The sequence below is a fragment of the Gorilla gorilla genome, chromosome 12, assembly GCF_029281585.2.
Source record: "Gorilla gorilla gorilla isolate KB3781 chromosome 12, NHGRI_mGorGor1-v2.1_pri, whole genome shotgun sequence".
NCBI classification, from domain to species: Eukaryota; Metazoa; Chordata; class Mammalia; order Primates; family Hominidae; genus Gorilla; species Gorilla gorilla.
In genome coordinates, this window is record NC_073236.2 from 39,242,980 (window position 1) to 39,262,022 (window position 19,043).

Consider the following 19,043-nt stretch of genomic DNA (forward strand, 5'->3'; position numbering starts at 1 on the left):
CTTTTATCAATATATTATATATTCTATATATATCGAGGAGATTAAGGGACTTAAAATCATATGTATATATATAATTTAGTTAATGGCCATAAATTTGAAGTGTATATATATATATAAATCATACATATGTATAGTATATATGATTTTATATATATCATATATATGATTTCTATACAGTGTGTATATGATTTTAAATATATATATAGTGTATATATAGAGAATATATACGATTTTAAGTTCCTTAATCACTTCAGATTTATGGCCATTAACTTCAAGGGGGCATTAGCCCTGCCTGGTAGTACTCTCCTACTTCTCTGATTCATTCTCCTCCCCTTTTTAGGAGACTCTCACACCTTTCCTTTCTCCTACTTTCTTCAGGTCTCTTTTCAGATTACACCTTGTGAGAGAGGTCTTGCTTGAATGCCCTATAAGAAGCAGCATCAGGCTGGGTGCGGTGGCTCACACCTGTAATCCCAATACTTTGGGAGGCAGAGGTGAGCAGATCACCTGAGGTCAGGAGTTCAAGACCAGCCTGGCCAACATGGCAAAACCCCGACTCTATCAAATAATACAAAAATTAGTTGAGCATAGTGGCACACACCTGTAATCCCAGCTACTTGGGAAGCTGAGGCAGGAGAATTGCTTGAATCTGGGAGGCAGAGATTGCAGTGAGCCGAGATCGCGCCATTGTACTCCAGCCTGGGCAACAGAGACAGACTCTGTCAAAAAAAAAAAGGGCATCCCCATCCCCATAGTGCATTTTCACGATAACACTTATATCTACTTCAGATATTTTGCTTTTATTTGCTGATTAGCTCAGTGTCAGTCTTCCTGTACGAGGAACACAAGCTCAATAAGAGCAGAGATTTGTCTATTTTATTTATGGTTGAGAAAATCATGCCCAGAGTATAACGCTTTGACATGCTGAGTACTTTGAAGTAAAGGACAGCGGAAGAGCCTCAGAAGCAAAATCTCTTTCTGGCCTTTTCCTACCCTTCTTTCTCCTGCTCTCGTCTCTCCCACAAGGCAGGCCATAGGAACTAGAATTTCTCTTCCCCAAGATGGATCATAGAAATTAGGACCCCTCTCCTTCAAAGGCAGCCATAAAGCCTAGAAATATGACTGTAACTCCCTCTGCCTTTCTGTATAGGAGCTGGCCATAAAGAGGTTCTCGGACCCACCTTATCTTAGAATAGGTCATGAGACCTCATTCCAGAAGGGGTCCTGCCCCACACCTGGGGGAAGGGAATGACACACAGAAGGAGGAAGGAGAACCTGAACAGACAGGCCTTGCTGGGTTTCCCCACTCAGTCTATTACCATTAGATCATTCACTTTTTGTCCAATCACGTTTCTTCATGGTTGTCCGTTCTTCACCAAACCTAAGCATGAAAATGGATAGTTTTCCCTGAGTCTTTGAGTCGTTATTTATTTAGGCTTTCACGTCACATAAAACTTTGATGGTACAGTTTGGATCTGTGTCCCCGCCCAAATCTCATGTCAAACTGTAATCCCCAACGTTGAAGGTGGGGCCTGCTGGGAGGTGATTGGATCATGGGGGTGAATATCCCCTTTGGTGCTACTCACTAATAGTGAGTGAGTTCTCATGAGATCTCATCATTTAAAAGTGTATAGCACCTATCCTGCTCCAGCCATGTAAGATGTGTCTCCTTTCCCTTCACCTTCTGCCATGATTGTAAGTTTCCTGTGGCCTCCCCAGAAGCCAAGCAGATGCATCATGCTTCCTGTACAGCCTGTGGAACCAAGAGCCAATTAAACCTCTTTTCTTTATAAATTACCCAGTTGCGGGTATTTCTTTGTAGCAGTGTGAGAATGGCCTAATACATTGGATTAAATATTAAATACATTTGTTATGCTTTTCTCTTTTTTCCTTTGCTACAGGAGTGTTGGCCATGACCCTCATGGTGGGTGAGGAAAGGTATCACAGCTTTCCACCCCTACAATCCCAAGTGTTTAAAGAATACCTGGTAAAAGAAAAAATACATGACAAATACCTAATTTTGGAAAACATCACTGTAAATTTTTGATCAGATATGTGTTTCTGAAAAATCTGTCTGCTGCCAGCATGTTAGTGGGCTTCCGACTTATCATGGGTGAACATTTATGTTCCAAGATACATGTGGGTGCAGCTATTATTACTGTGAAGAGAAGTGTGATGTGCCTCTCTTTCTGTACTCACCATATTGACAATCAGTAATGTGCCCTGGGGGATATCTCTCTGTACAGTTTCTCATTATTATTCCTATTTCAAATTACTGTTTCAGAAAATAATATTGCTTCTATGTAATATTATTGCTTCTATGCAATAACAAACGGATCAAATGTTTGTTTCCTATCGAGTTAAGTTGCATGGAGGGCAGTGCTGTAATAATGTCACAATTGATGGGGGTGATTGATTGTGGAATCTGCAGATGGCCAGGATCTCACTGCTGCTTGAGGACCCTGAGCAGGTCATTTCCACCTGGGAACGGAGCAACTGGGATAATGATTTAGATGTTATTTTGAGTGAGTTGAACTGGATAAGGTAGGTGGTGAGTGACGTGGTTGACAACTCCAGTTGTTTGATACCTCCCTGCATCCATACCCATTAGGAGTACCTTATCTTGCTAACTCTGAGTTTGGCAACATGACTTGCTTTGGTCAATGGTACAAGACCACACTTGATGCAAAAGGAGGTGTGAAAACATGCTTGTGTGTTTCCACGTCTGCTCTCTTGGACTCCCTCCTGTCATGAGAACATGCATGAACTGGCCTGTTGAAGGAATGTGGGAACCACATGGAGGACAGCTGAGGCCATCCTAGACTAGCCAGCCCCCTACATACCTGTCAGGAACCTTGGAGGGCTGAGTGAGCCCAGCTGAGATTTGTTGAGTCCAGCCCAGAACAGCAGAACCAGCTACCCAAGCAAACTGCGGACTGGTGAGGGATAATAAATAGACGGTGGTTGTTTTAAGCCGCCGCGAAGGATTAGTTTGTTATGCTGTAATAGTGAACTGATCCATGGTACAAGCAGAAAACAATCTTTGCAACCTGCTATGTGGATTCTTTATGGCTCTTGAAGAAAAATCTAAGTTTGGGGTAGGGGATAGGGGGATTTCCTGTTCACATTCATGTTCACTTTCAAGTAATAGACCACCAGTTACTTTCAATCATGGGAACCATCTCTGTTCAGTAATTAAAATGTCAGTGTAATAATCAAAATGTCAAACTTTATGAAGGTTGACGTCTTCTCCTCTCTCCTGCTAGCTGCTTTAGGATTTGAGGGCTGAGGTGGGCAAGGCAGATGTGTTTGTATTCTGCCTCGTGTCTCAGCTCATCAAGGAAGGGGATTGGGAGTTAAAAACAAAGACTTGCCTATGAGGCAGGTGCAGCTCTGTTCTCACACCAGAGCTTGTTGGTTTTCTTTCTTTCTTTCTTTCTTTTCTTTCTTTCTTTCTTTCTTTTTTCTTTCTTTCTTTCTTTCTTTCTTTCTTTCTTTCTTTCTTTCTTTCTTTCTTCCTTCTTCTTTTCTTTCCTTCTTTCTCTCTCTCTCCTCTCTCTTTCTTTCTTCTTCTTTTTTCCTTCTTTTTTTTTTTTTTCCAGACAGGGCCTCGCTCTGTGGCCCAGGCTGGAGTGCAGCAGTACAATCATAGCTCACTGCAGCCTCAACCTCCTGGACTCAAGCTATCCTCCCGCCTCAGCCTCCCAAGTAGCTGGGACTACAGGCGCTAACCACTATGCCTGGCTAATTTTTTATATTTTTTGTTAAGATGAGGGTTTCACCATGTTGCCCAGGCTGGTGACAAACTCCTGAGCTCAAGCAATCCAGCCGCCTTGGCCTCCCAAGTGCTGGAATTATAGGTGTGAGCCACTGCACCTGGTGACTTTTCAAGCCCAGCTTGCTTTCTCTTGAAATCCTCCTGTGTGCTTTTTAGTCTTTCTTCCACCAGGAACCTCCAATCCAATTCCCATAAAGTGGGCAATGCCATTTATTTATTTATTTTTAAGACAGGGTCTTGCTCTGTCTTCCAGGCTGAAGTGCAGTGGCATGATAGTAGTTCACTGCAGTCTTGAACTGGGCTCAAGCAATCCTCCTGCCTCAGCCTCCTGAGTAGCTCAGACTACAGCTAAGTGCCACCACATCCAGCTAATTTTTTTCTTTTATAGAGATTGGGCTCTCATTATGTTGCCCAGGCTGGTCTTGAACTCCTATGCTCAAGCGATCCTCTCACCTTGATCTCACAAAATGTTGGGATTATAGGTGTGAGCTACCGTGCCTGGCCACCTTGTATTTTTTAAGATACACTTTCATATATAACATATGCAGAAATGTAATCAAGTCAAATCACAAACATCATGACACATTTTCACAAGGTGAACATACTACACTGTATGGCCAGCCCCCAACCCAAGAACGGGAGCACCATGAGGGTTCCTGGCATAGACTTCATGGAGTGGCAGCCTTGACAGCCATTTTTAGACCTGACATAAGCTGTTTGAAATCCAGTTGAACCCTGTCATCCTTGTCCTCAGTGAGACTTCTCCTCTCTGTGTGGTGTTTGCAATAGAGCCTGCTTATTCCTCATCTCACCGATGCCAAATCCAGCTCATGCCACAGCTGCTGGCTGTGGAAAAAATCTAATGGTCAACACTGGAGTCATGTAAATGAGTTCCCTCCTTTAGATATGTTTTCTTTAAATGACCCAGATCCACAAGTCCCAAGGGAAAGCCTAAGGAATAGTACCCTGGGCCTTAATAAAGGCAGGTCCCACAGGCTCAACCACAGGCTGGTTGAGCTCCCTGCTGCCTCCAGACTCCTCCTGGCCCTCCTAGTGATTTGGTGCCCCTAACCTCTCTGGGTCTGTGAGCAATAAACTTCTGCTTCTTGCATTTTAGTTTCACCAACACACCCAAACCTTACTCTCTCCCCCACCCACCCAATCAGGGCTCCCCTAGACAGGCCCCAAGATCAACTAAGAAAGAAACCATACTAATACAAACTGCAACAGTCCCAGAAGTCCCTCCTCCTCTCTGTCCCCATCCTCGTCCCCTATCCTAAGGTCTAACGCTACAGAGAAACAATGAAAATTGTTTTCTTTGGTAAACTTGGGCATTCAAGGACAGAATGCCCAGAATGACTTCTGCTAGCTCTTAGCTAATCAGTTTACCCCAAAACATGCAAACAAAATTCACCATTCCCAGACTTACAGATCCTGTTGTTGCTGTGTTCTGTGACTCAGTCCACCAACTGTCTACTTACTTATGAGCAAACACATGACATGCAAAGTCACTGAGCAGTGAGCAAAAGAATAAATGTCTCTCTGACTCATTCTTCGACAAAGAACAACTCCTCCCAGATAGCTTGAGATAATATATTAAATGTAGTTGAAAAGGGCTCTTAAATATGATTACTTTTTTATCCATAAAGATGAGTAATTCTTAATGAATCTACAGACATATAGCTCCTGTGGTTTTTTAAAAAATTTCCAAACATTTGGGGAAATGTAATTCATTTCGTAAGTAAATTTAATTCATTCCCTATGTAAAGACACAGGAAATTTAGTTCATATGTAATATGAGATCAATAAAATATTCTCTATGTTTTCCATGTATACCGGAAATCATGTGAAGCACGAATTCTAAAATTCCTTTTAAATATTATAATCAGTTACATAAAAGTGGATTTTCTGTAACAATGATCTATTCCTAGTTTCAGCAGTTTTTAGGATTTTGCTACAAAAAGAGAACTAAAGAGTGATTCAAAGCAGGACATTAGCCTCTGCTGCAGACATTGTTGCATCCAAAATTCTCTCACTTTAAGAAAATCGGGATAGTGAACCAAAGGTGTTTAATGGACCAGTGAATGAGTTTAACAGTGATATCATATTGATTTTTTTTCTGTTCCTCACTGCCTGAGGGGATCTATCTACAAATTCTATTTCGATTGAGGCATCACCAAGGGGAGGAAAAATATTACCACTGGCATTTTACTGCTTGTACCAGTTGGTATTCTTTGAACTTTTTCTTTCTCTGGAGCCTTAACCATTTCTTTACTCCCAAAAAGCATTCTCAAATTTCTTTTCTGCCATGTCTCAAAATAGAAATACTCAGACAGCCCCAAAAGAAAAGCATCAGAGGCAAAAATTATTCTCCAACTCAGTTTACATATTTTATCAAAACCACCTCCTTGAAATACATATAAACATAAAATAGACAATGCTACATCTATTATATACATAACATCATCTTTCATCAATAGAAAAACTTTAGTATTTAATATTTTTAAGAATGCAAGTCTATCAGTTTTCTTATTCTCTATTCAAATAAATAATCTCACACATTAGCATTGTTTTCTCTGAAATAAATATCTTCAGAGCTTTGGGGTACATCTGATATCTGAATCACAAATTGTTGTCCATCTTTTAGGGTTATGAGGGCTTCTTGTCCCATAGGAAGGCTGAGTTTAACTGCGCTTTCAGTGGTTTCATCTTCCAACAGCACCTGGATGAGCTGCAAGAGGGAAATGTTTAAAGGGAAAAGATAAAAACAGACAGATACTATTCCTTGTTGCAGGAACTACCATTTGAATTCTTCTACCAAGCCCGTGCTCCCACCCTGGGATGTAAAGGAGAAGTTCATGCATTTATTCCTTTTTTTTTGAGATGGAGTTCCACTCTTGTTGCCCAGGCTGGAGTACCATGGCGCCATCTCAGCTCACTGCAACCTCCGCCTCCTGGGTTCAAGCCATTCTCCTGCCTCAGCCTCCCAAGTTGCTGGGATTACAGGCATGTGCCACCATGCCCAGCTAATTTTGTATTTTTAGTAGAGACAGGGTTTCACTACGTTGGCCAGGCTGGTTTCGAACTCCTGACCTCAGGTGATCCACCTGCCTCAGCCTCCCAAAGTGCTGGGATTACAGGCATGAGCCACAGCACCCAGCCCATGCATTTATTCTAAGAGAACTCCTGATTTCTCAGGAAAACACTCAGGGTCCAGTGAGGACTCAGTGGGAGGCTTTGCAAGGCAGGGATGGTGCAGGGGCGGGGAGCTGATGGGCTCTCTTTAGGGAAAGGCAGTTTGTGAGAAATGTCCTCGTGAGAGCAAAGCAACACTCTTCCTTAACAGACACTGGAGAAAGAAGATGAGTCGTGAAAGTCGGGAGGGAGCCTGTGAAAGGCACCCACGGTCTCCATGTAGCTGGAGACCCCCCATCAATTTGGGAGTCTCCAGACGGGTACTAATCGCCACATTCTCAACAAGTCTCTGGAGCTGACATAGTCAGTTCAAATTCCCACACAGGCTCTCCTTCCCCCATCCGTCAAATAAACCATTAAATGGGGGAAAAAACCTATGAAAACAGCAATCTGGTATTGGTGACTCAATTGGGAAGTAACAGATTCGAGAGGTGGGGAGGTTCTAAGTTAGCTGAAGCTCTCCTCAGCCACTTCACCTGACGAGCAAGTCTTCCTATCAGAGAAAGGCGAATGTACCATCCCTCCCTTAGCTCCAGGAAACTTGGTCATGACTACTTTAAAACCAATAGAAATGTATTCACTTGGTCTGATTTCATCAATAAACCTCCTATAAGCTAGTATACTTTGACAGAGATATGTGCACCATAACTTCAAATGCAAGGTTCATGAAAGCATGTCTCACTCTTTCTCTAAATTCGACAAAAACCGTCACCACCCAATGAAAAGGTATTTTCCTTCTTTTTCAAAAAATTGTTTTCACCTTTATCTTAGAGGTGACGAGACACTTAAAAAATTTGTTTTGCTCTGCTGTAATCCTGGAGTACATGACCTAAATTCGTTATTTAATATCAGTATAGTTTTTCACTTTGTTCTTAAACATGCCTTGGCATCTGACTATTTTGAACGCTGCTAGAATGTAGAAGAGGGACAGATGGGTATGGCAATCCGGAATGCTGACTTCAGTTGTTACCGGAGGTGCAGGCCAGCGCTAAATTGTTCAGGGAATGAGGCTGCCACAGCTGTGCAGCTGAATGGGTGTTAAACGGTGGCAGATGAATGCAGATGGGACATGCAGGGTGTGTTTTTTTGTTGACGATGAGTGCAAGTGCTGAATAATGGATGCAATGAAAATCAGATGAGCGTAACTTTTTGGTGTGATTGTTTAAGTCATTATAGCTAATCCAGCAGGCATGAATGAACAGAAGCAGGTTTAATTAATCTCTAATGTGTATTACCTTGGATTACCTGACATTTGTCTGCTTGTATTGCTTTATTCTGTGGTTCAATTAAGTATTTAATATCTTCTCTATTGTTTCCACCCATTAAATATAGGTCAAACCTCATTGCAAGGAACTTCAGAGGAGCTAAGGGATTGGGCCAACAGTGTTAAGAGAAAGTGCTCAGCTTAGGAGGCCGTGGTGGGGAAATCATAATGATGACCAGTGGTTATTGGGTACTTACTATATTCTAGGAAATAGTCTAAGCATTTTACAACAATTAACTCATTTAAACCTCATAATGTCCCTGTAGAATTAGACATGAGTAACCCCATAAGTGAAGCAATTTGTCCAATGTTCTAGCTAATAAGGGGAAGAAGTAGAATTTGAACCCAGAAATGTATGTACCAGGATTGCCCTTATCAGATTTGAAGGTATTTTTAGTAATTAGTCCCAAGAGACCAATTTTGGAATTAAAGCAGATGGTAGAAAACACTGTTGGGGAGAGAGAGAATGCTGAGGACAGTCTTGGAAGGATCTGTGGAGGTATAAATTCCTGTTCTCCCACTGATTAGTGAGGTGACCTTGGGAAAATTACCCAACCCCTTCAAGATCCTCAGTTATGCCAGCTGTAAAATGGGGTTGATGATAACACCTATTTCATTGAGATGAAAAGATGCATTTAAATGCTCAGCTCCGGGACACTGTCAGCGTCTGCTCTTCACGCCTTCTAACTGTGGCTGAAGAGGTAAAAGCTTACTCCTGGTTACCTTGCTGACTAAGAAGCATGTGTATATAATTTGACTAACATTCTCCGCTTGGCTGAACTTTAGTCTGGCTCCTGAACCTTCTCCTTCGCCCACTTCCTTATAAAATCCAGTTTTAGCAAGAACCCTGCTGAGTCACTTTAGCGAGAATGCCCCATCTCCATATGTGATCAGTTTCCTCATCCTCTGCCAGCCTCCAGGTGATGTCTGGTCACCCCAACTGGCTGGACTTCTACAAGAATCCTCTTAGGTGGGTTTAGCCAGAATCCCCCTTACCTCTGACATTTCTTCTTAGTAAATTCCCATCCATTGACCCCCACCCGGCTCCTAGGCTATAAATTCCGCACCTGCCACCCTGTCCCTTCTGTACTCAGAGTTAAGCCCAATCTCCCTCCCCGGTTGCAAAAGCCCTATGGAGATGGTACTGGATAAAGCCTTCCTTACAGATAAAGCCTCCCTTACGGTGCTTTAACAAGTGTCACTGCAAGATGTTTTTGTTTTTCCTTTAACAAGTTGTCATGCTACACTCTGACCTCTTGCTCCAGCCGGTGAGCGCAAAGAATTTGCTTTCACTTGGAGCTGAACACTGCAGCCCAGCATGAATGCTGGCCCTGCTAGGGCTCTACAGAATGCTCCAGAGTACACTCAGGCGCTTTCCACTGGTGGCCCTTGGAGGGCTTTGCCGCCAGGTACAGCAGCAGGGAGAGCCATCCTCCTAGGTATAGCCTAGCCAAGCCATCGCCTCTTCAGATCTAACTGGGCCTTCTTTCTGCCAACTGTCTGGAAACACCTGCTTCCTGAAAGCGCCTTAGCTGCTGCCAGCTAAGGAGGCCCAGCTCTCATCAGCACCCCCAAGTTGGGGTCAGTGTTTCGCTGCTGCATCCTTCATCGACCATGTCTGCTTTTTTCACATGGACACTCGTGGAGGAGGTGAGTTTCTCATTTACAGACAAACGTTGGAATCTACCTCACAGAGAGCACTGAATGCAGCTGGATACGTGACTTACTATCTCAAAGTGAGAAACAAAGACCAAATACAGACAGAGAACTGGTAAACCTGAGAGATGCATTTCCCCGGCTTCTGTTTTGTTTTGTTTTGTTTTTTTGGTCTAGGGAGGTGTCTTGTCCAAGCATTGCTCAGTAACAGGTGTGCAGGATCTCTGCAATCAGAGAACTCGGAATGAGAGTCTGCTCAAGAAGGAAAGGGCCCTGGAAGGTTCCTATTATTCTACGGACTCTAAGGCATGAAGAGTTTTAGGCTGTGACTCACTGCCACAACCTGCTTCAGGTTGAATGATTGCACCTGCTTCAATTTCCTACTAAGCACAACTCATCTGTGCGAGAGGGGGAACTTGTGGGCACAAAAAGAAGAAGGCGGATAGCGGCTAAACATCAAACATGTGCAGAGAAATTAGCCCTAAGACAATTGCTGCCAGTTTTTTTTAACCAACCCACTCCCCACTCCTCAATGGAGGCATTTCAGTTGTTCCTCCATCAGTCCGGCTCTGCTTCATGGTACTGAGGTCCATGTCCGACCTCTACAACCTGTGTCCTGCACTCCTCAGGGCATAAAACAACCTCCTGTCTAGGGTTGTAGGTGAAGAATGGACTTGAGATCAGGCAGGCTGGGGCTCCAATCTCTGTTCCACTATTTCCTCGCATTTCCTTGCTGTGTGACTTTGTGCAAGTCACTCAGCTTCTGTGAGCCTCAGTTTCTTCATCCATCAAATGACAATGACAAGAACAAATATTCTATAGGATGGCATGGCTTCGAGATAACATACATAAGGGCTATATAGTAGGTGTTAGGTAAGTAGTAACTCTAATTTTTGTATCTTTCAACAGGTATCCCAATGTAATCTTTTCAAAATCCTCTGTTCAGACTATTCGACGTTTCCGTCTTTGACCACTAGGGGAATTTTCAGTGCATGCCGCTCAGACGTTAGTGGTGTGCTACTGCTGAGTTAGTCTAACCAGGCCAGGCACACTCTGGGAAGGCAAGAAATACCCAGGCCATCAGATGGTCACACTTCTAATCATGCCAGGCATCTATCAATGTCCCACAAACCTGAGCTGACCAGTAATCAACAGACAGTGAATTAAACTCACCCCTGGCAAAATCACCTAGGGTAAAGATGACTGTAGAATCCTTTATCATTGTTTGGACAAAGTGATCTTGAGGGTTTTACTAATCACCTGTGGCTCTTATTCCCCTTGAAACAGCTGTGTGGAAGGGGGTCCTGGTGTCCCTACCTTATTGCCCGTGGCAGTGTCCACCAGGAAGCCCAGGATCCTGAGGACCATGTTGCTCACACCCACGGGATATCGGCCCTGGCCCATGTGTGTCGGCATCACCCCCAGTGGCTCCATGCTGGGGCTGGCACACGCCTGCGACAGTGAGGAATTCAGAGAGTGGAAAAGTGCCTGGTCTGGCTGGCCGAGAGTCGGGTCATCTGGTAGCATTTCCTTGACATTCCCCATGTCCTCCTCCTCCTCTTCCTCCTCTAGGCATGACTGAAGTATATGAATCATATATTCCAAAAGCAACAAGTGAAACAGATGCCAGGAGCCTACATTTAGATAATAACCAAAAATGAATACATTTGATCGACAGACAATAAACAAATCATTGTGAAACTAACAACTTTTCTGGGGCTAACACCTGTGTACGTGAGCCTCGTTCCAATAGCTTACCCAGAAGAGGCCTGGGTGGGCCTCTTACGTAGCATCCATCAATAGAAAACCCCTGGCAGGGCAGCTTTCGGACAGAAAGGACCAAGAGCTAAATAGCCTAAGCCATGAAAAGGAACTTAAAATCCATCCGGTGTGAGATGGGAGAAAAGCAAACCCTACAGGGAACTGGGTGCTGCTCCCAGAGCTGGAGAGGGTACCCCTCAACCTCATCGTGCCCCATGTATGATCCACAGGAATGTCCAGAAGGGGTGGGAGGAAATGGGGGCAGTGTGCAGAGGGAACCCTGCTGCTGTTTTGTGGTGTTTGAAACGTAGCGCCTTGCCCCTCTTGCAGACCCTGTGGCTGCAGCTCTTTATGTGGGAAGTGGGTAAGGAGGCCAGCTGGCATTCCACCTGTGAGAGGCGTCTTCTCAGGTGGGCCTGCAAGTGCTGTCATCAGAGAGACAGGAGGGTATGTGACTTAGCTGAATGCTCCAAATCCCAAGGCCTTTGCGCTCCCAGAAAGGAAAACAATCATTAATGTTTGCTTGAGAAACAGAGGGGGAAATCTGGCCTATTGCAATTGTTAAAAGATAAGTTTTAAATAAAGGTAAAACCATGACTCTTATACAGATATAAAATGGACACATCAGGCCGGGCACAGCGGCTCACGCCTGTAATCCCAGCACTTTTGGAGGCCGAGGCGGGCAGATCACGAAGTCAGGAGATCGAGACCATCCCAGCTAACAAGGCAAAACCTTGTCTTCACTAAAAAATACAAAAAATTAGCCGGGCAGGGTGGCACGTGCCTGTAGTCCCAGATACTCAGGAGACTGAGGCAGGAGAATCGCTTGAACCCAGGAGGCGCAGGTTGCAGTGAGCCAAGATCGCACCATTGCATTCCAGCCTGGGTGACAGAGTGAGACTCCATCTCAAGAAGAAAAAAGAAAAAAGGACATATCAAAGGTTTTATTTAACTCATTAATTAAATGATGTATTACATCTTATTGCTACATCAGTAAGATGTTGCCACTGGTTCAAAAGAGAATTCAAAGTACTAACTATATACTATAGACAGAAAAGAATGCTGACAGTGACAAATAGATGCAGAAGGGATCTGTCCTCAGGGCAGTATCAATCACAACCATCTGACACAACTAGCTTGTATTTCTGTGGATGAGGGTCATCTGCATTATCAGTTTGCTGCAACTTACAGGGCTGTAAAAATAACTCAAAGACAATGGAAGGTAGAGATAACCCAGAAGGCTGTGCCAACGTTTTGTCCATTTCAAAGCCTTTTGTCCATTTCAAGTAATCTTTTCATCCATTTCAAAAGCCCTTCACAGTTTTTTCCCTGAGTAGTATTCTATTCCTCCACGGATCTGGGTGAGAGATCATTGCCCCCGTGGAAGGCATGACCTTGCCTGAAGTGAGACTGACAGCATCGTCTTTCCTATTTAACCTTGGAAAATCATAGCCCAAGTCCTGAAACCATTGTTCAAACTACTGGTGTGAATACATTGATTTCATATGGAGGTACAGAGAAGGTAGACTGGGAAAAGTAACAACTACAGACTAGATTTCTTTTCTTTTTTTGAGACAGAGTCTGGCTCTGTTGCCCAGGCTGGAGTGCAGTGGCACAATCTCAGCTCACTGCAACCTCTGCTTCCCTGGCTCAAGCAATCCTCCCACCTCAGCCTCCCAAGTAGCTGGGACTACTGGGCCACCACACCTGGCTAATTTTTTTTTTTTTTCGTAGTGACACGGTTTCACCATATTGCCCAGGCTGGCCTTAAACTCCCAGGCTCAAGAGATCTGTGTGCCTCAGTCTCCCAAAGTGCTGGGATTACAGGTGTGAGCCACCACACCCGGCTCAGGGCTAGATTTCTTCCCATGATGCATGTGAACTCTGCTGTCTCTCTGCTCTGGAAGAGCAGGAGCATAAAGCAGAGTCAGTTTGGACTTCAGTGAAGGGAAGAGTCCCACTATAAGTGAGTGTCACCTATATGGCAGCTGATAGCAGCAGCCCTCAGGAGCTCCAGGGTGTCTGCAAAGCTGGTCTAGAATAGGGCTTGCTTTCTCTTCCTTCTTGCTGTGAGAGCATCTGGCAGCTCTCTGTGCAGGGATCACTTGCCATAACTACTGTGCAAACTCACAGGAGTGGAGACTTTATCTTTCCACTGCTGTATGCCCAGTGCCCAGGAAGGTGCCTGGGAAACAAGAAATACCTTTTGAAGGAATGATCCATTCCATGAAGCTGGTGGGCTGAGTGGTGAACTTCCCTTCCTATAATCCTTTTTTTTTTTTTGAAGTGGAGTTTCGTTCTTGTCACCCAGGCTGGAGTGCGATGGTGCAATCTCAGCTCACCAAAACTTCTGCCTCCCGGGTTCAAGTGATTCTCCTGCCTCAAGCTCCTGAGTTGCTGGGATTACAAGCGTCCACCACCACGCCCGGCTAATTTTTGTATTTTTAGTAGAGACAGGATTTCACCATGTTGGTCAGGCTGGTCTTGAACTCCTGACTTCAGGTGATCCACCTGCCCCAACCTCCCAAAGTGCTGGGATTACAGGTGTGAGCCACAGCACCCAACCCCTACGACCCTTTTTATAAGGCAATTGCATCAAAGATGTGACCTTCCCCAACAGAGGAAGTGATTTGACCAGGAAGTTTGCAAAATGAACATTACTTCACTCTCTCTACCATTGCATACAATGGCAACTTAATCATTATTCCTGAGAGTTAAGTATGAGTGCTTCAAAGAACCCATTTTGTTCTCCATCTCAGTTGTCTCTCTCGGTGCTTTTCTCTAAATGTCACAAAGCTCATAATTCAAGAACAAGGAGAGTGTGTCTAACAATGATGAAACAGGAAGGAAAAGCATGGTCCATCTGTTTGACAGACTATCACACTGACACTAAAAATAAAAATTACTATCGTGTTGTATGGTTTGCTGTATCTATGTTATATTTTACATAGAAAGGTTAAAAGAAGACGGCTGGATTCTACACAGCAATACGCAAAATACTTATGCCATAATGACATTTTTAAAAGGTAGAATACAAAATACTTTCTTATTCTCTGACTTACCAAAACTATCTCTGTGGCAGAGGGTCATGGCTTTGCTTACAGCAGTGAGAAGAAGATTCCATCTCAGCTGGAAGCTGGCGGCCAATTTGATAAACTCTTCTTTGCTTCTGCTTGGCTGTTAAGTTTTTGTGAGAAAAAAGGCTGCAGTTTGTGATAAAATCAAGAAGCATAGTATGTTTTCAAATGCACACATTTGTCATGCACACGCATTTTTAAATTGCCAAAGAAGAGGAAGATGAAATAACAAGAGCGGGAACTGAGGCAGCGGGGCCAATGTCTGGTCTTTCTCTGTCTTCCATGGAGATGGTTCCAGGGCAGAGCCCTTTAAAGTTGGTGGAGAGAAGGAGGGAGGTAGGAAATTGGCTCACTTTTTCTCTTAAAATAAAAAAAAAGCAAAATTTTTTTTTTGAGACACGGTCTTCCTGTTCCCCAGGCTGGAGTGCAGTGGCACGATCTTGGCCCACTGCCGCCTTGAACTCCTGGGCTTAAGCGATCTTCCCATCTCAGCCTCCTGAGTAGCTGGGACTACAGGCATGCACCACTGCACATGACTAATTTAATTTTGGGGGGTAGGGTGGGTAGAGATAAGGGTCTCACTATGTTGCTCAAGCTGGCCTTAACTTCTAGGCTCAAGTGATCCTCCTGTCTCGGCCTCCCAAAGGCACTGGGATTAGAGGCATAAGCCACCATGCCCAGCACCACACAGTTTTTAAAAAAAGAGGTCACTTGTGATGTGTGACACAGAAACACCGTAGGGACAGCCTCATTGAAGTCCACTTGGGAATGGCCATCAAGAGGGGCAGGGGCTGTTTTATTCCTGCACTTCTGCATGTCAAATCTGATTGTGGAAAAGGGGCACAGAATCCCATAATAATGAAAAGCAGTGGTGCCTATTTGGAAAAGCTGGTCGTCATGCTTGCTGTGTAACCAAGCTCCAAACTGCAAAGTCCCAGCCCCTAAACCCAGTGGAACCAAGGTCATCTGACAGCCTCATCGGCACTAAACTGTGATGCTGCTGCATGCAGACTAAGAGATTCCCTCTACCCAGACAGAGAGCAGCCTTGGGCCACACTTGAAGCCATCTGTAAGCCATGAGTCATGGATTTCAAATGCATCTGTTGATATGCATGCTCCAAGCCTCTTCTCATCCTCAGTCACATGCCTGTGGACCCACCACAGCTCCACCACATGTCTTTGAGGAAGAAATAGAGAACCTGGCTACAAACAAAGAATGCCCTTTCTTGTCATTGCTTCTTTTCCCTTCTGCCCCAGTGGAATCCTTGGCACACCAGAAGGTGGCCCTGAGCTTCAGGGGACGTGAGGTCCTTTCAGTAGCATCCTCCTCCTCAGTGCTCCTCACCATCTGAGATGGACTCTTGGGAGGAGCTCTTCCCATCAGTGTTCAGCAGAGGGTTTTATGTTGAAGGGACAATGAGAGTACAAAAACACAGGGATCCTGCTGGGCGCGTTGGCTCACGCCTATAATCCCAGCACTTTGAGAGGCACACGCAGGTGGATCATTTGAGGTCAGGAGTTCGAGACCAGCCTGGCCAACATGGCAAAACCCCGTCTTTACTAAAAATACAAAAATTAGCTGGGCAGGGTGGCACACGCCTGTAATCCCAGCTACTCCGGAGGCTGAGGCAGGAGAATCGCTTGAACCTGGGAGGCAGAGGTTGCAGTGAGCTGAGATTGCGCCGCTGCACTCCAGCCTGGGTGACAGAGCAAGACTCCATCTCAATTAAAAAAAAAAAACACAGGGATACTTCCTAAAAGCATCGAGGGATGCAGCTCTGAGTGACCAGGGCTTTCTCTGCACAAATGTTTGAAAGTCAGCCATGAACACCATTGAGCTTTCTTCCCGTCACGTCCACAGTGTGGCACTTCATGTCCCCCAACATAGAAGCTCCTCCAGGCCCCGAACTGCCCTCTGCTCGCTGACTGCCAGATACTAACTGAAGCCATGGGGCATCTCTGACAAGCCCAAGGGTGTGCATCTTAATAGTCTGAGCACTTGATTGACAATAATCTGGTTTTGTAAAGATCAGCCAGGCTATTTTACAAAAACAAGACCTTCAAAGGCACGCAGCTACAAAAACACCATTTTCCTAATTTGCCTCCTTTGTGAGGGCTGAAGGCACAATGATGGAGACTTGGGAAACACATAGCGCTCTGTGGTTTACAATGTAGGATGACAGGGTTGGTAGTGATGATCTCAGTGGGTTCATCTGATTAAAGCTGGAGGCTGGCCAGGCGCGGTGGCTCACGCCTGTAATCCCAGCACTTTGGGAGGCCGAGGCAGGCGGATCACGAGATCAGGAGATCGAGACCATCCTGGCTAACATGGTGAAACCCCGTCTCTACTAAAAATACAAAAAATTAGCTGGGCGAGGTGGCGGGCACCTGTAGTCCCAGCTACTTGGGAGGCTGAGGCAGGAGAATGGCGTGAACCCCGGGGGCGGAGCCTGCAGTGAGCCGAGATCGCGCCACTGCACTCCAGCCTGGGCGACAGCAAGACTCCGTCTCAAAAAAAAAAAAAAACAAAAAAAAACAAACAAAAAACGCTGGAGGCTGAGTTCTAGTTTCCACTTAACAAACAGACAATGGACAGCGCCTGTCTGTGAGGATGTATAATATAAGCCTTCAGCTAGCAAATGAATAAATGTCTCAGTAGCCATCCAGCTCTGGACATGGTCACTGCTGTTAAAAATAAGCTTTGCCTAAGATCAACAGGAGGAATAAAAACCATACAGAATCTGGGATAATTATTTTCAAGAAGCAAATGAGACCAGGCACCTGCCAAGGGTTGGAACCGGCTTTCCAGCTCCTTCCTGAGGATTTTTCTGGTTCATGTCTAGGAGGTTGAAGATCCCAAAGTCCCCTGCAGTCTTCTTGGTCTCAGTGATTATTTCTCCTCTTCCTTCTCAACTGAGAGTTCAGGGATACAGACAAGGCCAGGCAGGTGGCACAAGGGAGTGGCCGCAACACGGCCAGAAGCTTAAAGAGAAAGCCCAGAGCCACACTGCCAGCCCCAGGCCCTCAGAGTCTTTGTTCTCTCCACCAGTGTGGACCGCTCCTTCCTTCCTGGGTAAAATCACTCCTGCTCTTGAATGCCCGATCCCCCTCTCTCAGCTTATTTTAATCCTGCACATGCTTCATATCCCAGTTTTAAGTCCCACCTTCTCTTCAAAGCCCTTCGCAACCACTTCAGCCTTGGCAAGCACAAAGTCTCAAGAGGTGGGGCCCGGGCTGCCTCATTTCCCTGTAGGTGTTTTTGTTTGTTTGTTTGTTTGTTTTTTGAGACAGAGTCTTGCTCTGCCGCCCAGGCTGGAGTGCAGTGGTGTGATCTCAGCTCACTGCAACCTCTAGTTCCCAGGTTCAAGTGATTCTCATGCCTCAGCCTCCCAAGTAGCTGGGACTACAGGCGCATGACATCACGCCCAGCTAATTTTTTTGTATTTTTTTTAGTAGAGACGGGGTTTCACCGTGTTAGCCAGAATGGTCTCCATCTCCTGACCTTGTGATCTGCCTGCCTCGGCCACCCAAAGTGCTGGGATTACAGGCGTGAGCCACCATGACTGACCAGACGGAGTCTTTTGTTGCCCAGGCTGGAGTGCAGTGGCTCTCAGCTCACTGCAACCTCCGCCTGCTGGGTTCAAGCGATTCTCCTGCCTCAACCTCCCGAGTAGCTGGGATTACAGGTGCGTGCCACCATGCCTAGCTAATTTTTCTATTTTTAGGAGAGACAGGGTTTCACTATGTTGGCCAGGCTGGTCTTGAACTCCTGACCTCATGTGATCCTCCCGCCTGGGCCTCCCAAAGTGCTGGAATTACAGGCGTGAGCCACCGCGCCCGGCCCCCCTGTAGGTTTTAACCTGCAGCCCCTAGCTCTCCCCACCTGCCCTGGGCCCATGGAGTGAAGGGCCGTGGCCTCTCTCAAGGCATTCTCAGCTCTCCACTGCCCCCATGGAGGATGATGAAAATCAAGCCCAGGATCCCACTGAAGCAACTCCCAAGAGCCACATTGGTCGGAAGGATCAAACCTGCCCATATCGACAACGAAACCATCTTTGGGCTTTTGAAATCAAGCCAGACATTTTACTGGAACATGTCTGCAAAACATGGGCTGTTCTCCCCCTGAAACAGACAAAACCCCTCCTCCTTTTCCACACTCCCTTTGCTGTAATACACACCTGCAGTCACCCACACCCACTTACACACATGCTCACACACACTGTCACACACGCTCACCTGTACACACACTCATCCATGCATGCTCAAACACCCACACACACATACTGCACATGCTCATGCACACCCACTCACC

At 45.4% G+C, this 19,043-nt stretch overlaps 1 protein-coding gene across 10 annotated transcripts in view; it reads right to left on the reverse strand.

Moving 5' to 3' along the window:
• Nucleotides 1-6,143: 6,143 nt before the first annotated feature.
• The window catches only part of RFX8 (regulatory factor X8), a 77,816-nt gene continuing 64,916 nt past the window's right edge, over nucleotides 6,144-19,043 (reverse strand). For 8 of the 10 annotated variants that reach the window (XM_063695626.1, XM_063695628.1, XM_055378422.2 and 5 more), the window contains 3 exons: nucleotides 14,717-14,831; nucleotides 11,211-11,527; nucleotides 6,144-6,509 (listed from right to left, as the gene is read on the reverse strand). In XM_063695626.1, the coding sequence (XP_063551696.1) occupies nucleotides 6,333-6,509; nucleotides 11,211-11,527; nucleotides 14,717-14,831 (609 nt within the window). In that variant the 3' untranslated portion in view covers nucleotides 6,144-6,332. The remainder of the gene's footprint in view (nucleotides 6,510-11,210; nucleotides 11,528-14,716; nucleotides 14,832-19,043) is intronic. The other 2 variants (XM_055378424.2, XM_063695631.1) reach the window with 2 other exon arrangements.